Consider the following 22667-nt stretch of genomic DNA (forward strand, 5'->3'; position numbering starts at 1 on the left):
CCACGAGGTGAGCTGCTAGGTTTAAGAGCACAGGAGCACTGATCAGATCATATGTTCAGAGCATCTCTGAAATCTCTGGATGTCCTGTGGAGAAAAAGAATGGACATCAGTTTCTTTCGTTCTTTACCTTTGCTCAGGTGATGGTCAGGGGCTCTGCGAGCTGGCAGAGATCAAGACTGGGACTGTGGAGTCCTTCTTCTGTTCATCAGTGAGCATAGAGAGGACCAGGCAGCGTCACAGGGTTTAGGTTTGTGAAGGCTTGCTGCAGGAACCGAAGCTCTGGAGCAGCCAGTCACTATGCAGGAGATACTGTTGGCATTGATGGAGAAGCTCCAGGCACTGATGGCCTTCCTGCTGATTTGCTGGAAGCAATAAGTGACAGTATTGTGCAAGGACGGCTGCCTGTGAGCTGAAGGTCAGAAGAAGGAAGACCTCAGTGAATTGAAGGACTGGAGGCTGAACATGGAGGCTGATAATAAGATCTTCTCAAAGGGAAGGTGATGGTACAGATAGACCGCACCTACAGATCAGTCCTACTGAGGGCCTGCAGGTCCAGGTTAGATCACAGTTCTCTGAGTGATGTGTCTTATTTTGGTGGTTTTCAGTTTGGGTTCATTTCATGAGACCAAGAAAAGGCATTTGATCAAGTAGAGCACAAACATCTCTGGAACACTTTGGAGGTGTTTGGTTTTCCCCCACTGCTTATTTCCGTGTCAAAGGTGCTCTATAACGACACTGAGAGTGTACTGAAAGCCAGCAGTGGTTTAAACGCCCCTTTTACAGTAAGGAGGAGAATCAGGCAGGGCTGCGGTTTATCAGGGATACTGTACGTCACAGCAGGAGGACTGCATTAGAAAGAAACTTGCAGGAGTGCTCAGTGTGTGCTTTGCTCTTTCTGCTCATGCACATGATGGATGTCATGGTTGGGGTTAGTGGAGATGGGGATATTCACCACCATTATGACCGATTTCAAAGCAGGAGGGGAAAGGAAAGGAAAACTGTAAAATCATCCAGGATAGGTTAGAAAACGTCACCGTCTCTCACTGGATTTTACATTTAGGATTGGGAAGGATGCTAAGAGTCAACAACCTGATAGTGTCCTCACTGTGACATCATCTGGCTGTACGTGGAGCTCCAAAAGGATTTTTTGTCTCCAAAATTTTTTATTCTTCATTTCTTTGGGGAACAAACTGCACTGTGCTCAGCAGAGTGTTTTATATCTACTAAAGGAGGAAAGGGGTGAGGGTCCGTCCCCATTAAGGATCAGCCCACTGACACACACAGAACCCTCTGCTGTATGGAAGGGACATTAGATGTATGAGTTTTGACTCGTTTAATGCTAAATCTTTTTACAAGGGTTGTGTTCTGGCTTTAAACCGGACTGGAGGAGCAGGTGGACACACCCTGCAGAGCTCTGTATAAACCACCATTCACTTGGATCGCTGCTATTATTGCTCTTAATGCTTTAATGTTTTTTTTTTAATTTGTTTTACACACCTCAGCGGTGTCAGCGGTTAACTGGACATTTTTAATGTATTAGAAGCACTACTTCATCAATTCTTATTAATCCTTTAACTTGGATGGTTTTTTTTGTCTTTCTTTACTGTGAAAATGCCAGATTATTATCTTTTCCCAGAATAAAATTTAAAAAGAGCAGAAAGAAAATGGTGAAAACAGGATGAGATTGTGATGTGTGCAATTTTTTAAAATCTACTAAAAGCAGAAACTTGGCTGGATTTTAGGTTTTATTACTCCATGCAAAACCAGGCAGGCTGTGAAAATGAAATGTGTGGAACCACAGAGGAGCTCTCAGGCAATAATTATTAATAAAGGATTGTTAAATAATTCTCTCTCTCTCATAATCTTTTATTACTGCCATTACGAAGCATGTTCTCAGTGTCTGACCTTATCACAGTTTGGTTTCACAGTTATTTTTCTGATGACTGCAGGAACCCACAGAAAGTGGTGAGATCAGTTCAACTCATGGTTGTCAGGAAACTGCCTTCTCTACAGGGCATTTATCTGAACCACAAAGTTCAACGACAGCAGTCGCTCGGGACACTCGCTCTTTCTGCCATGTTTTTGCACATGTATTTTTCACTATTTTGCAAATTGTACAATTACTAACCACATATATGTATTTATATCTTGTGCATAGTTCACTATTTTTGTATATTTGCCTAATGCATATTTTTTTGTATACTTGCATTTGCATATTTCTGTAGGCTGTTTATATATTTTGACTTCACTTTACTAAATGTTACAGTTGTGGTCAAAGTTTACATACAGTGACATGAATGTCATCTTGGTTATGAATGTCAGGGCAATATTTGGGCTTTCAGTAATTTCTTTGAACTGTTTTTTATTTTTCTGTGGCAGAATGATTGTACAGCACACAGCTTTAATTAAAAAAAACACTAGAATTTGGTGCACAAGTTTTAATTTTCTTTGGGTTTTCTAAAATCAACACAGGGTCAAAATTATGCATAATGCATACAGGGTCAAAAATATACATACAGCACACCTAATATTTGGGTAAAATGTCTCTTCACAAGATTCACCTTGACCAAATATTTTTTGTTTACCATGAACAAGCTCCTGGCAGAATTCTGGTTGGATATTTCATGACTCTTCATGGTAGAATTGGTAGAGTTCAATTGAACTTGCTTTTTTTTCTTTCTTGGCATGGGCTCGACTTATAAGTGTAACTCTGCCTACCTAGGTAGGCTCTGGTATCTAATAAATCTTCTAATAGTCAGGTCTACTTGCCTTATCCCTGGGCTGCCAACTCTCATGCAATGAGCGTGAGACACACACATTTGCCTTCACACGCTCACACGCCATACCTCCGATTTCTCACGCTAGAAAAAAAAATCTAGTTTATCTATCTGATCTAGGCTACCCATTGCGTCGCGCCAACCACTTGCGATCGATCAATTACGCCTTACGCACGGCTAAACAGGCAGAGAGGTGTTCCCTTCTGTACACACTCCCCTATGGTAGGTGGCGCATCTAATGATGCTGCACTCGCTGGAAGTTGGATAATTGCCTACCGTCAATTTAGAGGAAGAGGAGAGAGAAGAAGGTGTCTGAGTTGAAGACGGGTGTCTCAGACAGGTTTGTACATATGCACGCCAATGTGTGGCGTTATTGGCGTAATTATGAACTTATATAAAGTTTCTTAATCATTTTAGCCTATAAGTGTTGTGAGAATATTTAATGCCATATCAAGAGCTGTGTACTAGGCATGCTAAATCATTATAGGCCTACTGCCGTGCCACAGCCTCTATCTTCCCCAACAAGCAGCACGGGAGAGCACCTCCTATTAAGGTGCATTTTTAGTTTGTTTACTGTATGTTATCATACTTTATGACTTTATTTGAAGCCATACTGGAAATGTTGTAAAATAAAGCAAGTAAGAGATAATATTACAAATGCAAGAAGAGCTATTAGCCACCATACCTATTGTTTATTTACAGGGTATTTATTTTTAATTATTTATGATGTATGTAATTGCTCAGTTAAAGTAAATAAAGCATGGTCACCTGTAATATCAAAGAACTTGAACTTGTGAATAATTAAAAAAAAGACAGAGAACAATATACTGAGGAGACAGGGTTTCAAAGAGGGCAAGACAGGTAGAGAATATTTGTCAGATAACAGGCCCTGACGAATGCTCTATTACTAATAAGAAACATAGATAAGAAATAAATTAATAAGAAATATATTAATATAGCTTATTTAAGTATGACCAAAATTTTTAAGCCCAACTTTGCATGCACATTCCCACCTATGGCCAAGGTTCAGCTTTTTGTGTTTCAATACTGTTCAAACTTAATCATTTTAATGTTTCTTGTAGCACATGCACATTTTGCTTACTGTTTAAGCATTTTATTTGTTCTTTTGCTGTTGATATTTTTCCCCATGCCAATCTTCTGCTGAACCCAGTGGTGGGGAAAGCCCTTAAATGCATAATGAATAGTCAGTGAGGGACAATCTTATTTTTGCAACAGTTATTAAAAACTTAACACTTAGTTTCAATTCAGAAGGTGTTTCGGCTTAGCTGATGAAATATTTTCAAACATGAACTTGCCTTTAAATCTGAAACACAGGTCTATAGGGCTACAGGAACATTGGCAGTCATCTGTAGTTTTCTAGTGTGGGGGCTTTTAAGCCAAAACTTGGTGCTTTTGTTGGCCACAAGCTGAAGGCCTGGCAAGTCAGGGTGTGTAAGAATGTAGGTATGGCACAGCAGGCCACTCCAGAAATCCACCAGAATGCAGGAACATCTACTAAATCCAAAAGCTCAACACCCCCCCCCCCCCCCCCCCCCCCATTGTCCATCTCCAGCTGGACGACCCACAAACAAAACACCAGAACGCAGGGGGACAAGTGAATATCAAACTGAATACAAAATTCCCACTTACTGCGTGGTGTGCGGAAAAATTTTGCCGTCAACCCCCCCCCCAAAAAAAATCTCACTCCAAGGAATTTTGAAAAGTTGGCAGCCCTGCTTATCCTAAGGTTCGTACAGGAGGAATGTGGTAGTGAATACTAATTAATGTATTATGCCGTTCCAACCCACAATAACACATGCACACCAATCAGGTTATATAGAAAAAAGGCTTCTGTATTATAAATGTAAAATGCAGGTCAGTACATCTCAGTTCAGTGTGTATAAAATAAAAGTGGGTGTTGTGTAATGTAAAACTGTTAACTAAACTGAAATCATGTGGTTTGAACTGTCAGTGTGTATTGTATACCTTCAATAAATCCCTGTAAACAGGTACTGTAGAATATGAAACATCAATGCAGATCTTTAAAGTTCACTTGAACCATATAGAACGGGTTCAATGTAATATGAAATATCAATGCAGATCATGAAAAGTTTCACTTTAACTATAAAAGAAGTGCAGTAATAATATGAATTATTTTTTTCGCGGTCCGGTTTCCATCAAATCCTGTGCTCTGATTGGCTGGCGAGCAGGTCCGTAACCTACGGTACGGACCCCGGTTACGGACCCCGGTTACGGACCCCAGTTACGGACCTCTGGCGACTCGCTCGCTCACAACAACAAACATAGTAGCAATTTTTTGTCAACATTTATTTTCGCATTTCTCAGTATAATAGCATTAATTTTACAGCATGGATAGCGATAACGACAGTGTTCACAGCGAAAGCGAGTTTTACTCCCCTGAGGAAGAAGAAATAAAATAAAACACTTCAGGAGAAAGCTAAAAACCTCTAACTGTTGCTAACGCCGAGCAAAAACATGGCTGAATCCTGAATGACTCAATTTTGTATAAATAGGGGACTACATAGGTGGCAAAATGTTTTTTTTTTTCCTGCCATGGAAGTGCACTTGTATACTGAGGAGGAAGCCATTTGCATTACAGCCGTGAATGAGTGCTGTAAACAAAATCAATCCAGTGAGTGCTGTAAACAAACCCTTTTTATGAAGGCACAGAGAAGTGACCAGCTGTAGTCAATCATGATCACTAACAGGAAGTTAAGAGACCTCGGCCTTGGCAAGATAAGAGATATTTTAGAAGTTTCAGCGCCTCTGAATTAATAATCTAAATGAGCGTATGTAAATGTTTGACCCTGTATGTATAATTTTGACCCTGTATGTATAATTTTGACCCTGCATTGATTTCAGAAAACCCAAAGAAAATTAAAACTTGTGCACCAAATTCTAGTGTGTGGGGTTTTTGTAATTAAAGCTGTATGCTGTACAATCATTCTGCCACAGAAAAAGAACAGTTCAAAGAAATTACTGAAAGCCCAAATATTGCCCTGACATTCAGATCCAAGATGACATTCATGTCACTGTATGTAAACTTCTGACCACAACTGTATATGTGAATATATGTAGAGTATTTGTTTGTGGAGCTACCAGAAAAACTTCAGTGTCCAAGTTTCCATGTGTCAACTGTTCATATGGGCGGCACGGTGGTGTAGTGGTTATCACTGTCGCCTCACAGCAAGAAGGTCCGGGTTCGAGCCCCGTGGCCGGCGAGGGCCTTTCTGTGCGGAGTTTGGATGTTCTCCCCGTGTCCGTGTGGGTTTCCTCCGGGTGCTCCGGTTTCCCCCACAGTCCAAAGACATGCAGGTTAGGTTAACTGGTGACTCTAAATTGAGCGTAGGTGTGAATGTGAGTGTGAATGGTTGTCTGTGTCTATGTGTCAGCCCTGTGATGACCTGGCGACTTGTCCAGGGTGAACCCCGCCTTTCACCCGTAGTCAGCTGGGATAGGATCCAGCTCGCCTTGCGACCCTGTAGAACAGGATAAGGCGGCTACAGATAATGGATAGATGGATGGAATTATTCAAATGAAAAAATAAAGATTTTGTTTTTGAAACTAAGCACAAACCTCACACATTCACACTCGGTGTAGTACCACGGACTACCACTAGAGGCCACCAAAGCGCTGCTTTTATTCGTTCGATAACCTCACTTCCTGTTCACGTCACAGAGCAAAACAGTGTAAACAAACATCACTGGTGAAGAATTACTTTAATATGTGTAATAAAACAATTCATTAATAATGTACAAGTGGAAATAAAGTCTAATTCGTGTTTTTGCTCTTATTCTAAAAAACTAATCTGTCTGTAACTCAGTGTGCACGTGAATAACACCAAAAGATGTTGAGACGCGTTTAAAAGCTGTACAAGGCGTCTGATATTGAATTATAAGGTTGTCTCATCTCATCTCATTATCTGTAGCCGCTTTATCCTGTTCTACAGGGTCGCGGGCGAGCTGGATCCTATCCCAGCTGACTACGGGCGAAAGGCGGGGTACACCCTGGACAAGTCGCCAGGTCATCACAGGGCTGACACATAGACACAGACAACCATTCACACTCACATTCACACCTACGCTCAATTTAGAGTCACCAGTTAACCTAACCTGCATGTCTTTGGACTGTGGGGGAAACCGGAGCACCCGGAGGAAACCCACGCGGACACGGGGAGAACATGCAAACTCCACACAGAAAGGCCCTCGCCGGCCCCGGGGCTCGAACCCAGGACCTTCTTGCTGTGAGGCGACAGCGCTAACCACTACACCACCGTGCCGCCATTATAAGGTTGTATTTCTTTAATTTTTTTTATTCATATGTTTTTAATGCGTGTGATCGTGCATTAAGGTATAAAGGTTGAAGCTTTTTGCTCCAGCTGAAATAATCACAATGCTGCTGAAAAGCAGAAAATCATCATCATCATCATGTCACTGCACTTCTGCTTCTCTCTCTCATATTTATAGAACACTGCCTGGTGAGCATCATCATCATCATGATGTCACTGCACTCCTGCCTCTCTCTCTCTCTCTCTCTCTCTCTCATATTTATAGAACACTGCCTGGTGAGCATCATCATCATCATCACTGCACGGGTAATGAAGATGAAGTAAGTGACTCCTCAGTGAAGTCTGGAATTTCAGATTTATATTAAACTTCTATGTGACATTTATCTTAAACTGTGTTAAAATTTTGCTGTATTTTATTTCATTCTATTTTTCTTTCATGTCCTGTAATTTACATAAATGATACGTTATAACGAATATCACTCAGCTCACTGTCTCATAATAATAATAATAATAATCAGAGATTTGGACAGGGTCAGATCCCATTCTCAGTCTCGCCAGTTTTTGTTGTTGTTTTTTTCCCTTTAAACACATTGCTGAGTGATAAATGGACTGAATGAATATAAAAGCGGTTTTCTTGCTGTTTGTTGATAAATAGTTCACTTTCCTTTCTGATTATTTTGGTGTTAGATTCAGATTCAGAAAGTCAACAGTGACTGTAACTCTAATTTTCTTTCTGGTTTGACTTTAGTCATGCAGTGATGATGTAAATGACAGACGTCACACTTCACATCATGCACGTTTACTTCTTTTATCAACTCTGTGGTGAGCTGGAACCAAAGCCCTGTGTTCTGTGTTACAGATTTACTGCAACACAAAGCAGCAATAAAGAACAACATCTCACAAAAAACACTGTAAAGGTGCACAAACACAAGAAAAAATCAAAGTAAAGCATCATACAGTCATTACTGTGTGTTTGCAGGAGAGAGAGAGAGAGATGCTGTATGATTGTTCCAGGTGTTACAGATGTTACAGGCACTAGAGGTGTTACAGGTCTTAGAGTTATTACAAGTGTTACAAGTGTTGCAGTTGTTACAGGCATTACAGGTGTTACAGAAGTTAAAGGTGTTACAGATGTTACAGGTTTTAAAGGTGTTAGAGGTGGTACAGGTGTGACAAGCGTTACAGATGTTACAGTTTTGACAGGTGTTAGAGGCATTACAGATGTTACAGGCACTAAAGGTGTTACAGGTCTTAGAGTTATTACAAGTGTTACAAGTGTTGCAGAAGTTAAAGGTGTTACAGATGTTATAGGTTTTAAAGGTGTTAGAGGTGGTACAGGTGTGACAAGCGTTACAGATGTTACAGTTTTGACAGGTGTTAGAGGCATTACAGATGTTACAGTTGTTACAGGTCACACTCATGCTTTAACACAGTCTTACAAACAGAATCAGCGCGTGATTAGTGAACTCTGAACACTATGCTGATTGGTAGTGTAGCGAGTACAACTGCACACAATTCAGCATTTCAGCATGTCAATAAACAAACAAGCAAAGAAACAAATAAATAAATGTTGGAAAAATGAATCCTGTTTTGTTTTGGGTTTTTTGTTTGTTTGTTTGTTTTTGAGAAGTGACACTCATAAAGAATCGTGCCGGCTTCACCCGATCACAGATACAGTATGAATGCATTTACGGTGTGTGTTAGACTTTTAGCGTTTTAAATATAATGACCATTTAATGGCAGTTAAACATTTAAAAAATAAAACGCAGGCCAGTGCAGGGTGTGTCGTGAGTCACAACCATATACAAGCAACTTTTTACTGACACTAATGCTCCTAATCTTCTCTGAATAGCTGAATAATGTGAACTTAAATAGACCTGCATCTCGTTAACGCAGGTCATGACTGCCTTCAGGTGATCATTAAAACACAGGAAGTACTTTTATCACAAAGGTTAGCACACATACGGGCTGTTTTACAACAAAATCTGGGTGTTTTAGTCTTTAGTGAACAGAAAGCAGGGCTATAAATAGCTGCGAGGAGACGCAGGACTCACTGATAACATCACATGATACGGCTCATCTACCAAACAGTTGTTGGGATAGCATGCTAACTGCTAACTCACACTGTGTGTGTGTGTATAATATATACATAATATAAAAATAATCACATATATATAATTTTTAGTGATGAGTTACTGTTGGCACCCAACTGTTTTATTCCTTTAATACTATAATTTACCAAACATCACACATTTTTATTTAATAAAGAATAACACATCATACTTTTTAACAGTTTAATGTTGTCGAATGTCAGTGAAATGAGTTAATTCCTGTTGTCACTTCTGTTATAGCAGCGATAAACACTCGTTCCCTCACCACAATCTCTTGATTCTCTCAATGTTAAAAAGGCAAAAAAAAAACTCAGCTTGTTCCATCACATTACTGAGAAACCTTAAAGATTAGGAAGAAGTGTAAACTCCTCTGTCCTGAAAACATCAGATACTTTAAAGTTCCAGCTTCACCTCTGACTGTTACACAGCGCTGACACTGGAGACTCCTTCCAGAAATGATACACACACACACACACTTCTCCTGACAGATGTCAAGAACCGGCTCAAAGTCAAGACAAAAATCAGGGAGACCACACAAATAATCAAAGTTAATATATAAACTGAATTTATTTAACTAATGTTAAATCAAACACAAAAGCCAATTAAAATGATGTAAGTCAGTAAAGTCAGTAGTGTAGTGAGTGTGCGAATATGAGGAAAGGTACTGTCAGTGAGTACTTACAGTAAAATGAAAATAATGCTAACACCCAAAACAAAACCCAACCCAAATGTCCAGCCTGATGGAAGGAGAGAGAGAGAGAGAGAGAGACTTGACTGCATCAGTCCTCTTCTATAGTAATGCGGATGTGAGTAGGTGCAGGTGTAAGTCCCAGTCTCCTGACACAACACGACCGTCTCCTAAAGAGGAAGAGAAAGGAACAAACAAGGAAAACCCAAACAGCAAAGAAGGGGTCATGGGTCAATACTCAGATCAGTGATTACACACATTTTATAATGTTTTTTATTCACTGGACACGCCCCTGTGAATGAGCTGTTACTATAGAAACCATAACGAATCATAACGAGTGCATTAATATAAACCTGCACTACTGTCAGAGCTGCTGTTAGACAGAATTAATCAACACCTTCTGACCAATCAGAGTCCAGAATTCAGTAGTGTAAAGTGTGTTTAATCTTATTTCAGAAACATTTGTTGTTGTAATTCTGTCATTTGAATCCTTTTACATGTGCCCCACCCCTCAATCCTTTAGTCAATAAGATCACACTGTTTTGGTCAGTGTGTGTGTGTGTGTGTGTGTGTGTGTGTCTGCACATGCACACAGTGTGTCATCACACAATTTCTATCTCTCTTTCTGTTCACTCTTTTAGAACTCTTCACACATACACACACACACACACACACACACACACGTTTTATATATACAGTACACAATGACTTATATAATGCACTTGAGTCTTGGCAGTGTGTCTGAGCCAGCCTGGAGGTCAAAGTTCAGATTCAGAAGTGATGACGTCTGTTAATGTATCCCAAAAGAGAGAGAGAGAGAGAGAGAGAGAGAGTGTGTGTGTGTGTGTGTGTGTGTGTGTGTGTGTGTGTGTGTGTGTGTTCTTTATGCATATGTGCACATGCTCACGTGTAACTCTAATCCAGCTGCTTTGGTGGAAATTATTGTGTGTGTGTGTGTGTGTGTGTGTGTGTGTGTGTGTGTGTGTGTGTGTGTGTGTGAAAGATGTGAGTGAAGAGTCCTAAAAGAGTCCGAGTGGATGTTAAGGTCAAAGGTCAACATCATCCATCATCATTTCATTTTGCGTAAGAACAGCGTAGGATTGCAGGGAGGCTCAGGAATGTTTCAGGCTCGATAAGCGCACACTTGTGTGTGTGTGTGTGTGTGTGTGTGTGTGTGTGTGTGTGTGTGTAAAATAGTGATTTGTAGAACTGAATCTGTGTAAAATATCCTATATTATTTGTATACAAACAAATATGTTGTTATTGTGGTCTATTTATAGCTAATTTTTTTTATTATGATTGTTATCGGGCTACATTTCCAAACAGTCCTGTTTGAGGGGGCGGAGCAAAAAGAGCGACGGCACCACCTTCTTTCTATCCTTTCTGTTTAGGAATTTTAGCTTAGAAACTTTAGTAAATAAACTTTAGCCCAGGAACTTTAACCCCAGGCCTTTAGCTTGGAGATTTTGCTACTTCAGGAAAGGTTCGTCTCAGAACGCCCAGGAAATTCAGCCCAGGTACAAGAACAGAAACTTTAGTTCAGGAATGTTAGTCCAGGAACTTTAACCTGAGGTACTTTAATGCAGAAACGTTACTCCATTAATTTTATTTCAGAAAATTTAGCCAAGGAGAAGTTCAGTCCAGGAGTTTTATCCCAGGAAACTTCATTCCACACAGGACTTATCTCACATACCTCAGCCCAGAAAATTGAATCCAGGAAATTTACTCCATGACTTTTCATATAAGAACCTAAACCCAGAAAGCTTAAACACTTCAACCCACGAGCTGGCTTCCCACTGAAGAACTTTATCACTGCGAAATTATCTCAAGAACTTTATACCATGTTCTGTACCTCATGATTTTGAAATAATTTACTTTATCTTAGCGACTTTAGTACAGAAACTTCAGTGTAGGAAATTTAATCCGGGAACTGAGAGAACGTTACCTCAGGATGAATTAATACAGAAACTTTAGACTAGGATCTTTATTCCAGAAATTTTTATCCCAGGAACTTTATCCAAGGACATTCCAATAACTTTAACCATGATACTTAAACCCGGGAACTTTAGTTCAAGGATACTAGTCCAGATGTTTATCTCAGGAATTTTAACAAAAAATATTTAACCCCTGATCATTTCGTCCAGGAACTTTAGCCCACCATTTTTAGTCCAGAAGAATAAACTCATAAAGTTGTATCTGTATCTCATGATCATTAAATAATTAACTTAATCTCAAAAACTTTAGTTCAGAAACTTCAGTGCAGGGAATTTAATCCAGGGATTTCAGGAACTGAAACAAAATTTGCACAGGAACCCTCGAGCAGGATTTTTAGCTTTCAAGGTTACACCTGTGGACTTGATTTTAAGAAGTTTAGTTGATAAAGTTTAGTCTAGAAACATTAATCAAAGGATTTTAGGAACATTTCCCCAGCAAAAGTAACACAAGAATTTTAGTCCAGGAAAATAAGCTGGACTTCCATCGATGGAAAGAGATCACCACTGACCAGATGTTGATGAGGGGGGGGTTCAATACTTTGTGCAGAGAAACAGATGGACTACAAACAGTCCAACACAGACACGTGTGCTCCTCCTGTCCAGCTCTGAGCAATGAGGAGGTTTATTTTGAGATTCTGGAGCTCACATGAGCCTCATTCACAACACCATGGCAGCACGAGCAGAGAGGAGGAGGAAGTGTGGAGAGGAAAAAAACGGCAGGACGTCCGTCTGAGCAGCACACGGCCACGCAGTAACCCAGAGAGAGAGAGAGAGAGAGAGAGAGAGTTAGTACTCTGAAATTAGCTGAAGGAGAGAGAGAGAGAGAGGGGGGAAGAAAAGGAGAGACAGAGAGAAGAAAGAAAAGTTGGTCCATAAGGAGAAAAAAATTGTCTCTGAGATTTGCAGAAGGAAAAAGAAGAAAGAAAAAGAGGGCTGAAGAAAAAAGAGAGAAAAAGGAAAGCTGAGAGTAGTAAAAGGAACAGAAGAAAAAGAGAGAGGGAAAGAAGGAGAGAGGGAGGGAGGAGGGGAAAGAGAGTGACTAACTGGACTGCTGAATAGAGGAAGTGTGTGAATAAAAGAAAGAGACGGAGTGACTCAGTGGACTCGGTGGAAAAGGAAGCGTGTGTGTGTGTGTGTGGACGCAGTGAGACACTCAGAGCTCCATGTGGATCAGTAATGCCGGAATGGAGAGAGACAGAATCTCAGGTAAGACACAGACGGCTGTCTTCATGTCCTTTGGGCCCTGTGGCTCTCTCAGCCAATCAGAATTCTGACAGTTAAATCTGATATTTGCATATCGTAATTATCATCAGAGCAGAATGAAGTGTAAGGAATAGAATTGGATTAAAAAGGTGTGCTGGTGTTTGGTGATGATCTGATGCACTAGACGTCCCAGTACCATCTCTTTTTAATGTCATGAAACTTTTTAGGGTTTAAAAGAAAAAAAAGATGAATGTGAGAGTTTCTGTGGTCACCGAGTTCGACTTTCTGGGGTTTTGATTGAGTTTGAGGAAGAATAGATGTGTGACAGGAAAAAAAGGAATTTCTTAAAAAGCGTGAGGAAGAGAAACTTAAAATCTGGGCTTGGTAAGACAGTGCTTTAGACACCCACACAGACAGACAGACAGACAGACTGAGAGACAGACAGATAATCTAACTTTTACAGTCAGTTTGCATCAATACAAACACTATAGGTGTCCATTTTCACTGTTTTTTCTTTTGCTAGAAATGGCTGATAGACAGATTAGTATGTAGACAGACAGATCAGGCAGATAGACAGATGCACAGACAGACAGATCAGGCAGATAGACAGATGCACAGACAGACAGATCAGGCAGATAGACAGATGCACAGACAGACAGATCAGGCTGTTCATACATAATTACGCAGCACATCTCTCCATGTTTAGCCCTGATTTCCTGTAACTTTTATAACAGTGCACACGTGTGTGTGTGTGTGTGTGTGTGTGTGTGTGTGTGTGTGTGTGTGTGTGTGTGTGTTTTGACAGTAAATAAAAGACATCACCTGCACAGGAACACACACCTTTCAGGATGTTCAGTGTCGAAGAATGCCTTGTCTTCTGCGTCTCTTTTGTGTTTTATTCTAGAGGTTTAGCTTTGTGTGTGTGTGTGTGTGTGTGTGTGTGTGTGTGTGTGTGGTGGGGGGGGAATCTATTCTTGTTTGACAAGTACTGTGTGTGTCAGTTTTGTTGTTGATGAGTAACTTCCTCATTGACTATAATGGAGGATTATGCGTGTGTGTGTGTGTGTGTGTGTGTGTGTGTGTGTGTGTTTTACAGGAATGTGTGTATTTAGGAGACAGACATTTTTCTTGCCCTTGAAACCTCGAACAAAACAGCAACTTTCAGACTTTATTAATTAATTAATGAGGAATAATCTTCATCTAATCATCTAATGATGTAATTATTTAATTAACTTCAAATGGACGTTTTGATGTTTGTCGGTATCAGCGTGTCGAATGCAGTGTGTACAAACACTAAACAATAACTTAATTACAAAGTAGGAAGCACATTATTGCACTAAGAGGAGTGACGTCATGATGTACACTGTATTCTGGCAAGAAAAACAATGAATATTAAAATAAACATTTTAATGATGAATGTGATTATTGAAGCTGAGATTGAGACGTGACTCACTGCCTCTGACTTGACCGTCTGTTCTTTCTTCTCAGGACCTCCTGACTCTTACTTACAGAACAATCACATTGCATTAGATTATCTCATCTCATCTCATTATCTGTAGCCGCTTTATCCTGTTCTACAGGGTCGCAGGCGAGCTGGATCCTATCCCAGCTGACTACGGGCGAAAGGCGGGGTTCACCCTGGACAAGTCGCCAGGTCATCACAGGGCTGACACATAGACACAGACAACCATTCACACTCACATTCACACCTACGCTCAATTTAGAGTCACCAGTTAACCTAACCTGCATGTCTTTGGACTGTGGGGGAAACCGGAGCACCCGGAGGAAACCCACGCGGACACGGGGAGAACATGCAAACTCCACACAGAAAGGCCCTCGCCGGCCACGGGGCTCGAACCCAGGACCTTCTTGCTGTGAGGCGACAGCGCTAACCACTACACCACCGTGCCGCCCTATTATTATTATTATTATAAACTGTGATGAAATTAATTTCCGTCCCTTCTCGAGTCACACTCACTTTGTGCCAGAGAGTTATTTAAATGAAATGATTGGAATATTAACGGAACACTTTCTGCACTTTCAGTTCTTCTGGTATGACTGAATTTCTTTTCTCAGCTGTAATGAACTCCGACATGTGAATTCAGCAACATGACTGCGTTAGCTGCATTGTCCTCTGGAGGGGCGGAGCTTCATGTTGCACAAGATCCTAAAATGGAAGAAAGGCCAGTATTAACAGTGTGCAGTTTGTGATATTTTAGGTATAACCTGACTTGTTAATTATTCCTTTAAGGAGTCGCGTGGCGCTGGTACATGGGATTATGGTAATCAGGATTAGATTCTGGAACTGATGCTTAATTTCATGTATTTGGAAATTTACAAGAACAAAGTCCCAATTTATAAAACTATGTGGAGACGTAGTGGTGCTCAAGTCATTTAGGAAATTTATAGAAATACAGACAAACAAATATGAGGAAGGACAGATGAATAGATAGACAAAAATGTATATGAGAGACAGACATGTAGACAAACAGATAGATATACATATATTTGGAAATACAGACAGACAGACAGACAGAGGGTGTGTGTAGTTGCTCAGCTGTTTCTGTCCTATAGAAAGTGTGTGTGAGCAGCTGCAGTGGGAGTGGTTGTGCTCAAATCTTAACACATCAGCTGTTTTACACACACACACACACACACACACACACACACACACACTCACACACACTGTGATAATGTCCTGTATGTCAGTCTGGTGTATAAAAATGGCTGGTGTATGCAGTGTGTGTGAGTGTGTGTGTTTTGTCCTGGACTTTGTTATATCGGGAAGTTTCCATACTTCCATCCAGGAAGTCATGGGCAGAGCTGCTTCCCGTTTCTGCTTCACTATTGGTATTTACTTCCGTCACCATGGCAACAACCTCGGGCCACCGTGTTGAGGAGTGTGAGTGCCCTTAAGGCTCCGCCCCTTGGTTTTCTTTTCACTTTATTTGCAGTGTGAACGTCTTGTGATGTTGACCGTCTGGACAATAGATTCATTATTTTCACACACACACACACACACACACACACACACACACACACACACACACACACACACACACACAGCAGATTTTGTAGAATCGGTTACTTGATGTTGATCCGTTCAGATGCTGTTATTCTTAGTGTGTGTGTGTGTTGTGGTTGTTGCTGTTCCTCTAAACACAGAAACAACATTAAATCCCCCAGAATTAACAGCGTAAACTTACACACACACAAACACATTTAAAAGACAAACACACAAAAAAAAACACATGGGATAAACAAATGTTAAAATGCTTTTACTAACACAAGCAGGCAAGACAAACACACACACACTCCCCCCTCACACACACCCCTCCCCCCACACACACTCAGCTGGTTATCATCACTGCGTTGATCTTTCAGATTGCGCAGATTTAAATAATTTTCAAGTCTTGCTCTGTTCTCTGCAGCACTGAAGAGGTCATTCGAGGTCGAGAATGTGGATTCGTCTTCGAACTCTTCCTCTCCTCACATGCGTCGCTCTCCCTCCATCCAGCGCAGCTCCATCTCTCCATCCATCAGCCGCCGTCATGAGCTCGGTGCCAACGGTGCCATCAAGCCCAAACCACAGACCCCCGAAGCTGCATCACGCCGAGCCGAGCTCAGCATTGGCATCAACCCCAAACCTGTTGACAGCTCCCCCAGGTATGACAATAACTAACTGTATTCTGGATCACCGACCCCACCCTCACTGAGTTACTGTTGCTATGTAGATAAAACTCTCGAGAAATGGAGGCAGTGAATTAATAAGCAACCACAGGAAATAAGAAATCTAGGGTTAGGGTTAGGGGTAGGGAATGGGTAGGGGGTAAAGGTCACTAAAGCCTTTAGTGACCTGTAGTAGAAGAGGGTAAGGTGAGGACTATCAGGTACCTCTGATTGACAGAGGAGAGATTATGCCCCTCCCATCCAGAGAGCAAGGCCTGTTTTGCTCCTTGGATGAACGCTTTTCTGTTGGACCACTTGAGAGTCAAGACCAGCAAGTATGGAAATAACTACAACTCATCAGCAGGTCTGAGCATATGCATTCAGGATAGATAAAATGCTTCTGATGTTGCAGGACCTGGTGGTTGAATCACACTAAATATTTAAGCTGCAAGGGACCGTAAGGGTATTGTTGATGTTTTCTGGATACTAGAGAGGTCTAAGAAAGCCAAAGAGAAGTAAAGTTGTGTATCATCTGCATAGAAGACATGGGTTCTGATTGCAGAGTCCAGAGATTTACTATTTAGGAAAACAACAGTGGACCGAGTCCTGACCCCTGTATGGCTCCTGACCACAGATATCTGAGGTCATCATTTGAACTTCATTTGAACTGAATTTGATTTCCTGACAATAGGGCAAACGCTTTTCTGTTGTGTCATTACAGATCCAAGTCTAACAAGTCTGGAAATAACTAGAGCTTGTTTGTTAGTCTGAACAGATGATGTAGTCAGGATAGACTGTATTTTTCTGATATTGCAAAGCTGAAATCTGCAGGAACTAGTGGTTGAATCACACAAAAATTCTAAGCTATGAGGAACTATAAGGGCGTTGATGGTCCAACATAGAAACATTCTCAGCTTGTAGGAAAATCAGGTCTGTCTCATCAAGATTTATTTTTTGAGAGCTTTTGAGGCCTTGTGGAAACCAGAGAGGTTTATGGAAAGCAAATGAGACGTAAAGTTGTGTATCATCTGCATAGGAGGAACAGATCACAGAGTCCAGAGATTTACTATTTAGGCTGCTTTCACATAAGCCTCATTTTGCAATTCTGATTTTTTGCTCATTGGATCGGATCTGCCTGTCTTGACAGTTCACATTCATAATTACAAGTGATCTGTATCTAAGTGTAATGCGAACACATCTGTCCTCTGAAACAGCACATATGCGCACACTGATACATTTTTGCACAAGTCATCTGCATCACCACCAACAAAAAACATCATATTTGTGAGATGACTCATGGTAATAAAACCAATTAAATGGATGTGCTAGTAGCTAATGTATGCATCACATTTTGATTTGGAGGACGACAAACAGTTTGTCAGCTGTACATGATTAGGAGAGAAGGTGAAAAAATGCCAAACGACTCACTTTTGCTGTTTTTGCAGCTATTGTAGCTCTCCTCCATTGTTGTTTACCAAACTGCTGGCGCTGTTGAAGACAGCATTCAGGCAAAAGCCACATGAATTCCGATCTGACTGTTCTCATTCATGTCACACAGCCACAAATCTGATACGTATCCAATCTGGGACCATGTATGAAAGTGACTCAAATCTGATTTGAAAAGATCGCTTTTCTGTGTCCACACAGTCCTGAAAACATCAGATCTGTGTCACATTAAAGGAACACTCCACCGTACTTCCATAATGAAATATGCTCTAATCTGAATTGAGACGAGCTGCTCCGTACCTGTCCGAGCTTTGCGCGACCTCCCAGTCAGTCAGACACAGTCAGACGCGCTGTCACTCCTGTTAGCAATGTAGCTAGGCTCAGTATGGCTAATGGTATTTTTTGGGGCTGTAGTTAGATGAGACCAAACTCTTCCACGTTTTTCCTGTTTACATAGGTTTATATGACCAGTGATATGAAACAAGTTCAGTTACACAAATTGAAACGTAGCGATTTTCTATGCTATGGAAAGTGCGCACTATAATGACAGGCGTACTAACACCTTCTGCGCGCTTCGGCAGCGCATTGATACGGAGCTCAGATATCAATGCGCTGCCGAAGCGCGCAGAAGGTGTTAGTACGCCTGTCATTATAGTGCGCACTTTCCATAGCATAGAAAATTGCTATGTTTCAATTTGTGTAACTGAACTTGTTTCATATCACTGGTCATATAAACCTATGTAAAGAGGAAAAACGCGGAAGAGTTTGGTCGCATCTAACTACAGCCCCAAAAAATACCGTTGGCCATGCTGAGCCTAGCTACATTGCTAACAGGAGTGACAGCGCGTCTGACTGCGTCTGACTGACTGGGAGGTCGCGCAAAGCTCGGACAGGTACGGAGCAGCTCGTCTCAATTCAGATAAGAGCATATTTCATTATGGAAGTACGGTGGACTGTTCCTTTAAGGCAAAAAAAATCAGATTTAAGTCACTTCAGCCTGGTAATGCAAACATAGTCTTTGAGAACATGAATGGACCAAGTATTGACCCCTGAGGTACTCCCATTGTGAGTATGTGAAATGAAGAATCGGTACTTTTCCATGTTGCGTAGCAGGACTGGTTGTGAAGATATGATGGAAACCAGGCTTAAGTTCCTAATTTCTTAGTCAGCAAAAGTGCTGATGAATATCTGATGATTCACAGGATCAAAGGCTGCTGACAAGTTGAGAAAGCTGCGAACTGGTGACAGTGTTCTCAGGCTTTTTGTATAGGGTCAGTGTCTGCAAGGACGACAGTTTCAGTAATGCATGGCCTTGTATCCAAACACATCAGCAGCATGGTTGGAGATATGAAAGTCACTGTGTGAGAACAGCATGTCCCAAGGTTCAGAACAGGACTGAAAGTGGGAACAAATGGGTTGATCGTCACATTTGTGTGGTCAAGGGTGGAATTCTTGGCAAAGGAGCTAGAAGGAACCATATAGAGATGCATTGAGATATTTGTCTGATGACTTATAACTGAGACAGGATACTTCAGTGCAGTTAAGGGTCTTGCTCAAGGACTCAACAGCGGCAGCTTGGTTGTGCTGGGATTTGAACTAACAGCTTTCTGATCTGTAGCCCAAAGCCTTAACCACTGAGCCACCACTTCCCCGTCATAGTAGTCACAACAGTGATGGAGAAGAAGTTTGGATGGTAAAGCTCCTTTGTCAGTGATTGGGTTAAGAGTCTTCTTCAAAGCCCAAAAAGTGTGGGTAGTCCTGGTTTGGAAATTAGATCCTTCCAGTCACAAGTGCAGATCCTTGCTGCAGAACTATCACTTATATTCATATCGATTTTACTTACACCTCCTCTTCTAACTATAATCTATCCCGCCTCTCTCAGTGCTGGCATTTCCCGCTTCAACCTGAGGAAGCCTGACATTTTGGGCCACAACAAGATGCTAGAGTCGCAAAAGCATTCTGTCACATTCAGCAAGACCCTTGAGACCACTAATCCAATCGTCAGGACACCATCCAATGTCAGTGCAAGACAACTCCCCGAGACTACTTTCAGGAGGAACGAACCGCTGGAGATCAACGTCAGCAAGCCACCTGAGGTCAAAGGTCCGGAGAATCATCAACATTCATCTGCAATCACAATGGGCTGCCCATCATTCAGTCATGCTGGACGGAAATCACCCAACAATGATGGACACAGTAAGTGCACACCTTTCTTAATTAGCTGTAGCTTAATTAGTTTAATTAGCTGCTTTAATTACAGTACAAAGAAACATACAGTGTGGAAACATTTTAGATCATGGTTAGCAGTGAGGCTAACACAAACAGTGAGCTAACACACAAACAATGAGCTAACACTCTTGTTTTATAAGTCACACTAGATAATACATACATGTGAAAAAGAAGGATGTGCTATTTCTTAAGTAGTTCTTGCTACAGTTGTGGTCAGACGTTTACATACACTCATCATGGGCATGAATGTCATGGTAATTTTAGGCTGCTGCTGATTTCCTTGAACTGTTCTTATCTTTAATGAATTCAAAAAAACAAGAATTGAGTGCACAAGTTTGAATTTATTTTGAATTTTCTCTAATCCACAGGTCAAAATTATACATACAGACTCAAATATATACATACATTCACTTAAATCTGTTAATAAGTGGTGCTGAAGGTTCTACAATGTCTTTTAACTCTTTTAACTCAAGCATGGTGGTGGTAGCATCATGCTCTGGGGCTCCTTTGTTGCCAGTGGTACTGGTGCATTGCACAAAGTGGATGAAATAATGAAGAAGGAGGACTACCTCCAAATTCCTCAACTTCAGCTCAATTCAACAGCTAGATAGTTGAAACTTGGACACAATTGGGTGTTCCAACAGGACAATGATCCCAAACACACATCAAATCTGGTTTTGGAATGGATAAAGCAGGCTAACATTAAGCTTCTGGAATGGCCGTCCCAAAGCCCCGACCTCAACCCTATTGAAAATTTGTGGACTACTCTTAAAAGCAGGATCTGTGCCAGGAAACCATGTCATATCTCATCTCATCTCATCTCATCTCATCTCATCTCATCTCATCTCATCTCATCTCATCTCATCTCATTATCTGTAGCCGCTTTGTCCTTCTACAGGGTCGCAGGCGAGCTGGAGCCTATCCCAGCTGACTACGGGCGAAAGGCGGGGTACACCCTGGACAAGTCGCCAGGTCATCACAGGGCTGACACATAGACACAGACAACCATTCACACTCACATTCACACCTACGCTCAATTTAGAGTCACCAGTTAACCTAACCTGCATGTCTTTGGACTGTGGGGGAAACCGGAGCACCCGGAGGAAACCCACGCGGACACGGGGAGAACATGCAAACTCCACACAGAAAGGCCCTCGCCGGCCCCGGGGCTCAAACCCAGACCTTCTTGCTGTGAGGCGACAGCGCTAACCACTACACCACCGTGCCGCCGCCAGAAAACCAACCAATTTAAATGAACTCTACCAGTTCTGCCAAGAAGAGTGGTCAAATATCCAGCCAGAATTATGCCAAAAGTTTGTTGATGGCTACCCAAAGCATCTGGTCAAGGTGCAACTTGCTAAGGGACATTTAACCAAATAGTGGGGTTGCATGTATATATTTGAGCCTGTATGTATAATTTTGACCCTGTGTGGATTAGAGAAAATCTCATCTCATTATCTCTAGTCACTTTATCCTGTTCTACAGGGTCGCAGGCAAGCTGGATCCTATCCCAGCTGACTATGGGCAAAAGGCGGGGTACACCCTGGACAAGTCGCCAGGGGATTAGAGAAAATCCAAAATAAATTCAAACTTGTGCACTCAGTTCTTGTTTTTTTGAATTCATTAAAGATGTATGCTGTACAATCATTCCACCCTGGAAAAAGAACAGTTCAAGGGAATCATCAACAGCCCAAAATTACCATGACATTCATGCCCATGATGAGTGTATGTAAACTTCTGACCACAACTGTAGCTAGCTAAGATTGCCAATGAGCAAATTATAACTATGCTAGCATTATCTATAGTCATCAGATAATATCACTAACTTTACATTTTATACCAATTTTATATATCTAACTTTACACAATACACACATCGGTAAACAAATCCCGTTAAAACCTTAGCATTTCTCCGACCTGAACCAAAGGCATTTGGGACGTAGCTGATATGAAAACCACCCGTCGCTGTGGTGATGAAACATTCCCCTGTATTTAAGTTGAGCTGTTATGTCTGAAGATTTAGCTGTATGTTTATGGTGTAATTTTTTTCTGTGCTGTTTATTTGATATTTATTTGAAGAGATGTGTGTGAGGTATTTATAGCTAGCTGTGTATGTCATTTCAACTTTGCAGGGAGGAGCTGCTTCCTGTTTAGTGTATTAAAGGTTTAACTATAGAAATAACTTACACTCAACTGGACGTTATAGAACAGAGGTCATAAAGTCAGGTGTGTAAACCTACAA

At 41.2% G+C, this 22667-nt stretch overlaps 1 protein-coding gene across 1 annotated transcript in view; it reads left to right on the forward strand.

Moving 5' to 3' along the window:
- The first annotated feature begins 12618 nt into the window (after positions 1-12618).
- Positions 12619-22667, forward strand: part of septin9b (septin 9b) — a 55227-nt gene continuing 45178 nt past the window's right edge. Inside the window, exons 1-3 of the mRNA XM_060918574.1 lie at positions 12619-13085; positions 16514-16748; positions 20080-20393. Of these exons, the coding sequence (XP_060774557.1) occupies positions 13043-13085; positions 16514-16748; positions 20080-20393 (592 nt within the window). The 5' untranslated portion in view covers positions 12619-13042. The remainder of the gene's footprint in view (positions 13086-16513; positions 16749-20079; positions 20394-22667) is intronic.

The sequence above is a fragment of the Neoarius graeffei genome, chromosome 4, assembly GCF_027579695.1.
Source record: "Neoarius graeffei isolate fNeoGra1 chromosome 4, fNeoGra1.pri, whole genome shotgun sequence".
NCBI lineage: Eukaryota > Metazoa > Chordata > Actinopteri > Siluriformes > Ariidae > Neoarius > Neoarius graeffei.